The sequence below is a fragment of the Spinacia oleracea genome, chromosome 4 (assembly GCF_020520425.1).
Source record: "Spinacia oleracea cultivar Varoflay chromosome 4, BTI_SOV_V1, whole genome shotgun sequence".
In the NCBI taxonomy this organism is placed as follows: domain Eukaryota; kingdom Viridiplantae; phylum Streptophyta; class Magnoliopsida; order Caryophyllales; family Amaranthaceae; genus Spinacia; species Spinacia oleracea.
In genome coordinates this window covers 20771707-20782053 of record NC_079490.1, presented here as the reverse complement: position 1 = coordinate 20782053, position 10347 = coordinate 20771707, and the positions used below count along the sequence as shown (strand labels likewise).

The following is a 10347-nucleotide window of genomic DNA, read 5'->3' as shown; positions in this document are numbered from 1 at the left end:
ATTATTAATGATTTTGAAGAAATAAGTTTTACTAAAATAAAAAAATTATCACTAAAAAAATAGATAACATTTACATATATAAGCTTAACTTTTAAGCATTTTTTAATTAACTTTTACTTCGATGTACAATATTTATTGTACACCCCTCGTAAATAAAAATTTGTGTTCTACGAAATCTAGAATATCATTTTACGGTTAAAAAATTATAAAAATACGACACAACCTTTCCTTGAAAACAAATAAAAGCACAGTCCATAAGAAATGCCATCCACTTTACTCACTCTTTAGTTTCCAATATAACAATAATCAGGCCGGACTCTCATTATATCCCTATAAATATTGGCATAGATTGATTTGTGAAGCACACAATCACATATTCGTAATCATAATCACAGAGCTTCAAAGTTATTCTCTCCCGTTTTTCTTTCGATCGATCACAATTCAAAATTAGGGTTTCGTTTTCCTTTTGTTATTGCGGTTTTTCTCTGTCCTGAAATAAAACTAAATCAATGGCATCTTCATCATCATCATCATCATCATCATCCGCTGCATCATCCAAGAAGGTGATCTTGAAATCTTCCGATAACGAGGAATTCATCGTCGACGAGAATGTGGCACTACAAAGTGAGTTAATCAAGCGCTCGATGGAACATAATTGCGGCAACAACGTGATCCCTGTGCCGAATGTGACGAGCGCGATCCTGGTGAAAGTGATTGAATACTGTGAGATGCATATTGGTTATACTACTTTCAAGAATTGCGATGTACTTAATTCTATTGATGCTCACCCTTCTGTTTCTAATGACGATAAACTCGAGATGTGGGATGATGAGTTTGTTGATGTTGACCAGAGAACCCTGCTTGACCTGCTCATGGCTGCACACTACCTGGAAATCAAGTCTCTGCATCGTTTAACCTGTCAAACTGTCGCCAATGCGTTTCAAGACAATGACCCGGAGGTGTTGAGGAAGATCCTCAAAATCGAGACCGACTACACTAAGAAAGAGTTAGCAGAGATTAAGAAGGAGACCAAGAAGTTACTTAAGAACGACTACACTAAGAGAGAGATAGCAGAGATGAAGAGGCAGAACAAGCTGTTCCTTAACAACAACTACACTAAGAAAGAGATAGCACAGATGAAGAAGCAGAACAAGCTGCCGCCTTTACCATATACAATTAAATTTGAATGAAGTTCTTTAAATGATCCAACTTCATTGCAGCCGCCTTTACCATATACAATAAAGTTGTTAGATATCAAGAATTCAAGAGTTGCTTCGTTTTCGCCGCAACTATTAGTTACTAATTCAACTTGTTTGTTTAGTTGATTTTCTTTTTAGATTGGAATTATTTTGTTATTTTTGGTTTCTACTGTTGCTATCGTCATGTACAATCTTCAGGTTGATCGTTATAATAGTATTTCTCATTCTGATTTTTAATCATCATTGTCGATTGAAAAACGCGATTTATCGATTCCAAGATTTAGTTTATTTTGCTCCTCCCTTGATTTTAGGGATTTTTTGGGGTGCATTGGATTTCAGGTTCTAGGGTTTTCAAGATTTCCTCCACTTCTTCTGGTTTTCTGTTAACTGTGACATCACTATCAATCGAAGCATTTTTTAATTGATCTTTTTATCACAAACGACTGTAATAAAAAGATTCTTACAAATGTGATTTATATTTTGTTATTCTTAGGTAAGTACAAAAGAAGAAAAAAAAATGTAATAATTGGTTGATGTTTTATTGATTTTGGATCAAAGGGAGCGTACGAATTGTTTAACAAGAAATGAATTTATATCTTAGGATGAAATTCATACACAATCCTCAGTTGCGAAAGTATTTTCGATTTTCTTGTACAATCTCCAGGTCGATCGTTATAATAGTATTTCTCATTCTGATAGGAAATTCTATCATTGCAAAAGACAAAATAGGAAAAAAAAAAAAAAAAAAAGGAATTGAATGATACTTTTTTAAACCAAAATGATACTTTTTTTTTTAATATGAATAGTACTTCCTTTTTTGTATTTTACCTATTTGTCTTTTAGCAGATATGTGTGTTGCCACACATATCTGATATCCGAAAAACGACCCCCATCCTCGGTTTTATCATACTTCATCCGTCTTTTATTACTCGCAACGTTTGTTACTTTCACGCATGCCAATGCACAACTTTGTTCATTTATATCTTAAATTCTCTTTATGCAAAAATGATAAAAAGTTGATATTTTGAAAATACACATTGAGACGAATCTAACAAGATCCCACATGACTATGTTTTATCTTATATAAAAAACATCATAAATAGTTAAAGTAGATTATATGAATAGTGTAAAAAATTCAAACGTTGCGAGTATTAAAAAACGGAGAAAGTATCATGTTCATGATAATAGAAATTCATCTGTTTCCCTGTCATTATTAATTTGTTATCATACTGTCTTGTGATTAAGCAAGGATGAATTTCATGCATAATCCTCAGCTTGTGAATGATGTTTAAGCCCCATTATAACATCATTTATCTCCACCGACTTAGGATGTAATCTATCTTCAACGAAAAACTCATGAACCACGCTGTTTACTTCGATTGAACTACAACCTGGAGTCTTCTTCTCACTAACATTTTCTCGGATCTTCTTCCTTAAACCCTCGACTGAATTCCAGTCACTATTAGCCGCAAAGATGTTTGATAAAAGCACATACGCTCCCCCATCTTCTGATGCCAGTTGACAGAGATGGGTAACAAGATCGTCATCAATATCCATATAACCATGAATCCTACAAGCATTCAAGAATGCTCCCCATATGACTATATTTGGTTTCATGGGCATGCTTCTGATAAGCTCCTTAGCTTCTTTTACAAGCCCACCTCGGCCAAGGATGTCAACCATGCACCCATAATGCTCGATCTTTGGTGTAATCTTAAGTTGTTCTCTCTGCATTCTATTAAATTGCTTCCTTCCTTCCTCAATGGCACCAACATGACTACAAGCTGATAAAACAGCAACAAAAGTAGCATCATTTGGTGCCACACCAGAATTCTCCATTTCTCTAAACAGTTCCATAGCTAACAAACCATGGCCGTGGTCAGAGAGTCCCGATAACATAGCATTCCAAGTGCATATGTTTCGATATGTCATGTTGCGAAACAGCTGCATAGCTACGTCAATACTTCCACATTTGGCATACATGTCTACAAGTGCAGTACCTAAATGAACATCAGTTTTGAGCTTATGCCGAATAATGTAAGAATGAATCCATTTCCCCATATACAATGCCCCCAATTGAGCACAAGCTGAGATAGCACTCGTAATTGTCATGCCATCTGGCTTGATCCCTAAACACTGCATTCCTTTGAAGAGTTCCAAAGCTTTTGGTGCCAATCCACACTGAATGTAACCAGAAATCATCGACCCCCACGAAACCGAATCCCTCTTTTTCATTTCGTCAAACAAAGTTCTGGCAACATCAGGTTGCCCCAATTTGCAATACCCAGCAATAACAGCATTCCACGACTCGACATTCCGTTCAGGCATTTCATCAAATAAGTTACGCGCGTTCTCAAAATCACCACAACTAAAACACGCCGTTATCAATGTATTCCAATTAACAACATTTTTCACAGGCATTTCATCAAACAGCTTGCTTGCACTTCTAAAATCTTCACACTTGGAGTATAAATTCGACAAAGCATTGCTGATAAACGCATCATAATCAAAACCCAATTTCACAACCATCCCATGAACCATTTTCCCTTCAATTTGACATAGTTTCATAGCACAGGCTTTTAGCACAAAAAGAAAGGTAAATCTGTTCTCTTCAATCCCATTAAACCTCATTAATCGATAATTTTGAATCGCTTTTTCTGGGTTTTTCGCCTCGCAATAACCCCTGATTATAGTTGTCCATGAATATGAGTTCGGAGAATCGATTTGATTGAAGATTTGATGAGCGTAAACGACGTTTCTAGCCGAGACCGCGACAGATTCAACTAACTTTGTTGCGAGGAAAGTGTCTTTTATTTGGGCAGTGATGATGAAATGAGCGTGAATTTGCTTTAATTTTTCTGTAGAATTGCATGATTGAAGAATAGATAGAATAGTGGAATTCGAATGTTTGAATTTTGTAGCTGTTAATTGCCGCAGAGACATTCAAGAACGTTCATTCAAAGGGGTTAGTGCTGAACTTGAAGCGAAGCCGTTAGCAACACACCTTATTAATTCCGAAAACTGGAGTGTGGATTTGCAGAAATTTCAGTAAAAGGAAAAAGAGAAAATACTCCATGGGTGCAAGATCGTCTTGATCACGACCAAAACAGGGGGAAAAACACGAAGTTGAGACAAAAATAATCGAACCCGCTTATGCAAGCAGTAGTGTATTAAAGACAAATTTGTTAAAAAAGGACATTTTAAAGTTCAAGTTTTGCGAGAAATACCTTATATAATATTTTTTGTAAAAGTTAAGTAAAGGAAAGTTTTCGTCATTGACTGAGTTTTTCCAGCCATTGATTTGCACGTGAGTAGCACGCGTGGCTTCATTTTACATGTTAACTTGTGAAAACGAGCATGTTTAGTGATAAGGAGCATGTTTAGTGAAAACGAAACAACTTTTCTTAAACACAACACAATATATCAAAATCGAGCAATACCACAATAAACATCACATTAACAATGCGTTTTGTTGAAAATGTAGCAAAATGTGGCTACGCGTGTTGTTCGCGTACAAGTCAATGGCCGGAAACTTTCCTTAGGTTGTCTTTCGATAAAAAAATTTACATTAAGATGTGATTTCACAAAAAAAAGGTTATATAAGGTCATTTCTCGTAAAATATGGATTATAAAAGATCATTTTTAGCAAATTTGCCTTTTTAAAAATCCAGTAAACAACACAAAGTTGGTACTATATGATACGTTTGTCAGTGATGTGCATAGTTAATTTATTCCCCCATTTCCCCGTCCTTTTTTAAATTGCATCATTTGCAATTACTATTCTTACACATTTTATTAATCAAGTTGTTATTTTCAAAATATCGATATATATAGTCCTATCGATATATATTTTCAAAATATCAACTTTTTTAAAATTTTAGCTAATGTATAATCAGAAAGGTTAATTGCTAAAGATTTGCAATGACAAGAGTAAAGTATTAAATGGTGCAAGTAAAAAAACCCGGAGGAAGTACATGTAACACATGCAAATCAATCTTTAGCATGGACGTAAATAACTTGATTAAGTTTATTAAAGTCATTGTGCGGAATTTAATCTTGTCTACATCATTTATCGACAACCAAAAAATTACATTCATTATACCTTAATGGAAGAAATTAGGAAGATTGCTAGATCAATGACAATTTTATTTATTGTTATTGTAAAATCTAAGCAAGTAGAAAAAGTTGTATAAAACCCAAGCAATCATACATTACATAATCCGAAAATCAAGTATACCCCTCAAAAGAAGGGTCTCTTAATCATATTTCACATAATCTGGTAATTAGGTGTATAATTCTTACCTTATTTATACAAAAATAATACTATATAGAAGGACTTCAATAATACATTATACATGCATCTAGTGCTTTTATAAACTTATTGAACAAATTAAAACAATAAAATAAAAGAAACTAGTATAGTTTTTTAAGATACATCCTAGCAATTTGACCATTAGCTCCCTTAGGATAAAATCCACCAGGAATGTGCTCATCGCCAGATTCATACAAGATCCTAAGTATTTCAGCAGGTGTTCGAGCATAAGAAAGATCGTCGCGGTTCGTAGATAAGACATTGGTGCTAGTCCGACCCTCGGGTCCGAGCTCTCGTGGGACGACGATGCCTTCGTCTTTGATGCCACACATACCCAATTTGTTCCTTAGGATTGAAATGCGGTTTGTGAATTCTTCCACACTGAAGTTGTACGGGTGCACTATTTTCTTTCGTCTTTCGTACAAGTACATCCTAATTATTGCATCTTGGCCTGCTTCATTTCCTAGTAGTCCTGATAAGAGCTACATAGAAATCAATTTAAACCAAAAGAAAACATTATTTTTCAATTCCGCGTATGTGAAAAACAACATAAAACCAAATACGAACATGACTCTCTTGCCCTTTTCTGAAAGCATTTCTTAATCTTTTAACTAGTTTGTGGCTCGGGCAATGTTAATTTTATGTTAAAATATTTTATTTTTTACACAAATTAGATATAGAATTTATCTTATTCCTTTTTGGAACTTTTTGATTTTTTTTTTTTACTTCACTTGGTTGTGTTCTAGTGATTTATCCATTTTAATAACATTGTTCTCTATCCTTATCGACCATAAAATGTCTTAGATCATTTCGTAGTGAAATTTAACAATAATACCTTAAATAAATATTAATGAGCACATTCAAACAGTCACCGATTTAAGTTAAATCCTTCTTATATATTAGTGAGATAATAATACACAACTAATATTACCTCCATTCCATAAAGATATTTACGGTTACTATTTACACAAATACTAAGACAAAAGTAGAAAAATTGGTTGAATATAATAAAATATGAATTGTAAGAGAAATGTGTAAACTGTGGATGAGTGTAAGAAAAAAATGAATAAAGTAAGAGAAAGTGAGGAAAATATGTAAATATTGTGAAGTAACAAGGGTAAGGTAGTAAATTTTCATATCAGAAAATGGAAAAAAGTAAAGTGTAAAGAACATTACGAAACAGATTAAAACGGAAAACGTAATGATCATTTTGAAACGGAAGTAGTAAATGATTAAGACGGTTTGGTATTCAATTTAGTTCTACCTGATCTCAGTTTCAAATATGATGTGGTATGTTTGTAATGCACAAGGAGGTTACATGTGACATATATATACTTTTTAGCATGTTTGTAATACAAGGAGATTACATTGTGACATATATACTTGATTAGAAACGACATTTAATAATTCAACAAGTGTGTGGCTCGGGCGTTGCCCCGGGTTTTAACTTTTATTTGGATTTATTTGTTGTAAATATGTGCCGACATAAATGGTGCAGTCATAGAATTATGGTGGTGACACAAGATTAGTGGTCGATTAGCAACCTTCCCAAGCTGAAACCCCCAAATCCGAAATTCAAAACAAAGTCGGATCATTTTATTCATCATTAGTTGATTCATTACTCTGGACATTATTAGTTCATCGTCTACCCAATGACACTTTTATACCCATTGGTGGTCCCTATCACATTTTCTCCTCACATGTAAGGAGAAAATGTGAGAGAATTCACAGTGCACCCGTGTGCATGTATATTGTTCTATAATTACTAACCGTCAATGTTTTTCCTCTAACCCAGGGCTTATTTTTTGTTTTTGAGGCTTAATCTAGAAAAATAAATTGTATATTTATAAATGAAATAATCATTCCCTTTTTTTTGCATTCAATTTTATTCAATTTGTTATTTATTGTAAAGAACACATACGTTTATATAGAAAATATAACATAAGTTGTAGTTGGTTAAGATGGTAGGAAGTGCAACATTTAACAAAGAGGTTAGGTGTTCGATCATTGCTACATGTTTTTTGGTTGTCAATGACATGTCATGATGCTGATTAGTGGTGACATAGCGTAATAAGGAGGGATATACGTGACACATATACGTTCTCAAGAACGCCTTTTAATATATTAGTATAGATTTTAACTAATCCGTTTACACTAGGAGGCGGGGATTCGGGAATTAATTCCACCTTTCTCCGTACGACGAAATAGGTAGGTTAGTTGACTAGTTGGTTTTGTTACTTGAACAACAATCGGTATAGCAACTACTCCCCATAGTAGTTAATTTGTCACAATCCACAAACCAAATTGTTCTAAATTTTTCCAAAAGCATTTCAGTTCGCATAACGTAACAAACAACTTTTAGGCAGTCTCTTTAAATTCTGGACGTATCAATTGATAAAGGTTGGATTATTCTTAGTAAATCAATAAGTAAGCCTAAAATTAACTTTTCCAATAAATAATTATATTATAGGACAATTAATTAAGCAGATTAATTATATAAAGAAATTTCTTACCCTTTTGGAAACATAGCCTTTGAGCTGTGGGTTAGCACCAACATAACCATTAAGTCCCAGGTAAGGAATGATGTAAGAAGCCAACATGAAGCTGAGACTATCTCTGTATGGATCAAATGGGGGCTTAAGATCACATTCAAATGCTTGATTTACAACTCTTGCAAAGTTTTCTGGACTCAAATCCAGTAATGGCCTTTCGATTCCTCCGACCGTCGTTTTTAAAGCCCTAATTATAAGAGTAAAACAAATATAACAACATAAAATGAAATCCCTCAATAATTTATCGAAACAAAATCAGGATTGCATGATAAACATTGGTATTTAAGCAAAACTATGGTCTATGCATATATTGGAAGATATGTCTAAGAATTACTTATCTCCGTTTTCTTTTTAGTTGCAACACTTAACTTTTCACGCTGGTCAATTCATATCTTTAACAATTAACATCTTTAATTACTGACAAGTAAAAATTATAATTTTTTTGAATATTCGTAAAATATGTATTAAGACGAATCTAATAATTAAGATCTCACATGAATATATTTTTCCTTAAGTATAGATAATCAAAAGTAAACAATGTAAAGTATTTGAATAGTTTTACAACTATAAAGAAATGGAGTAAGTATTTGAATAGGAGCATTCTTTTAGGAAAATGATATATGCAGCTCATAGGACTGCATATGAAGAGCTAAAAACGAGATTGCATGACTCTTTATGAGACCGGGAGATACTCAAATTGTATAGACTATGGAGTATTATTAACTAATGAATTCGAGTTAAGTTAGGTCATAGTATTGAGAGAACACAAACCTAATCTTTTCCAAAAAAAAAAAAAAAAGCTAATGAAATTGAGTATAATTTGCAAACCTCAAGTGTCCAATTTCCTCATAACCAAATTCTTCAATGATACTACCGGTGAGGTTATCAAGGTTGGCCTTTCGGACTCCGATGGGAGGTGGGCCGCCTAGGGTTAACTGCGGGGCAACCACGTCAAGGCCATAACCTAGGGCACTCCACAAGAAGAAATCAGCTTCCAAATGCTCTAGATTTTGAGCAAATTGCAATTGCATAATATCAACTTTGTAAACGGGCAGCACACCGGGTGGGATGGGTGGTTGACAAGTTGGATTATCCGGGTTATTACTATCGTAAAACGGGTCAAACAGGCCTAGATCATCGCCCCGAGATTTGTAAGGGTCCATATCAATACTCGGGTTATTAGGGTTCACGCCCGTACCCGAGTACACTAACCTAATGGCCCCTAGGAGAGTTAGAATGACAAGTAGCATATGTGAAGATGGTAATGAACGAGATTTGGATAAAAGAATGGTCATTTTTCAAGGATAAATAAGAATTTTGTTGTTGTCTTTTGAGATACTAGTAGGCTGGTAGCCCATATATATACCGGCAGATATGTGGAAGTGGGTAATTACTGAGCTTGTTTTTTCTAACTTTTTCTTGTGCGATTAAACCACCTTTATTACTATGTTTGTACTTATATGGTTGTACTAAGATAAGTAACTCTAATGTTTTCCGGAGAATTAAACTAAATTGGTAATTTCTAACGGATGGCTCCAAGATTCAGGATTGAATCCCGTCTACGTTAATTGTTGTCCTTGAAAAGAAAAAAATGTTGAGTGTAACATCTAATTAAATAAGTAAATATAAAAGCTAGTACGTAGTACGTACCACTACAAGAAAACGGTCGATAAAGGTCTTAAAATAGTCGGAAATAACTCGCTTTCTTGTAGTATAGGGCGCGAGTATTAATTACAAATTTTAAATTCCAAACCTCAACCCTCGCTTTTTTTTAGTGTTTTTTTAGTCTCGGTTTTATGGATCATAAACTTATTATATGGTAAAGGATCTCCACCTCCAAACGCATGCGGCGACCATGCGGGTGGAACGACGGGGGAGAGTGACGAGAGTCTTCCACCAGGGTATCCGGGGCCCGACCCTAATAATTCTCCGTCTTTTAATACTCGCAACGTTTGGACTTTTTCCACTATTCATATAATCTACTTTGACTATTCTTAGTGCTTTTTATATAAGATAAAACATAGTCATGTGGGATCTTTTTAGATTCGTCTCAATGTGTATTTTCAAAATATCAACTTTTTATAATTTTTGCATAAAGAGAATTTAAGATATAAATGATCAAAGTTGTGCATTGACATGCGTGAAACTAACAAACGTTGCGAGTATTAAAAGACGGAGGAAGTACTTTTAAAAATTATTAGTTACTTTGTACAAACTAAAACTTACATGTAATTAAAATGGTGCGACATATTAAAAAAATTGAATGCACTTAATTGTACGTAAT

General features: G+C 34.0%; 3 protein-coding genes across 3 annotated transcripts; 1 reads left to right on the top strand and 2 right to left on the bottom strand.

The window, feature by feature from the left end:
• The first annotated feature begins 262 nt into the window (after nucleotides 1-262).
• On the top strand, nucleotides 263-1436 carry LOC110794686 (SKP1-like protein 1A). Its single transcript, XM_021999651.2, has one exon. The coding sequence runs from the start codon at nucleotides 510-512 to the stop codon at nucleotides 1188-1190; it is 681 nt and encodes a 226-aa protein (XP_021855343.2). The 5' UTR covers nucleotides 263-509; the 3' UTR covers nucleotides 1191-1436.
• A 1020-nt stretch (nucleotides 1437-2456) lies between these two features.
• On the bottom strand, nucleotides 2457-3830 carry LOC110794695 (pentatricopeptide repeat-containing protein At4g38010-like). The gene has a single exon (XM_021999659.2). The coding sequence runs from the start codon at nucleotides 3828-3830 to the stop codon at nucleotides 2457-2459; it is 1374 nt and encodes a 457-aa protein (XP_021855351.2).
• A 1672-nt stretch (nucleotides 3831-5502) lies between these two features.
• On the bottom strand, nucleotides 5503-9467 carry LOC110794687 (ferritin-like catalase Nec2). Its single transcript, XM_021999653.2, has 3 exons — nucleotides 8892-9467; nucleotides 8025-8250; nucleotides 5503-5993 (listed from the first exon to the last, which is right to left on the bottom strand). Exons 1-3 carry the CDS (start codon nucleotides 9356-9358, stop codon nucleotides 5613-5615), a joined length of 1074 nt encoding a protein of 357 aa, XP_021855345.2. The 5' UTR covers nucleotides 9359-9467; the 3' UTR covers nucleotides 5503-5612.
• Nucleotides 9468-10347: the final 880 nt, after the last annotated feature.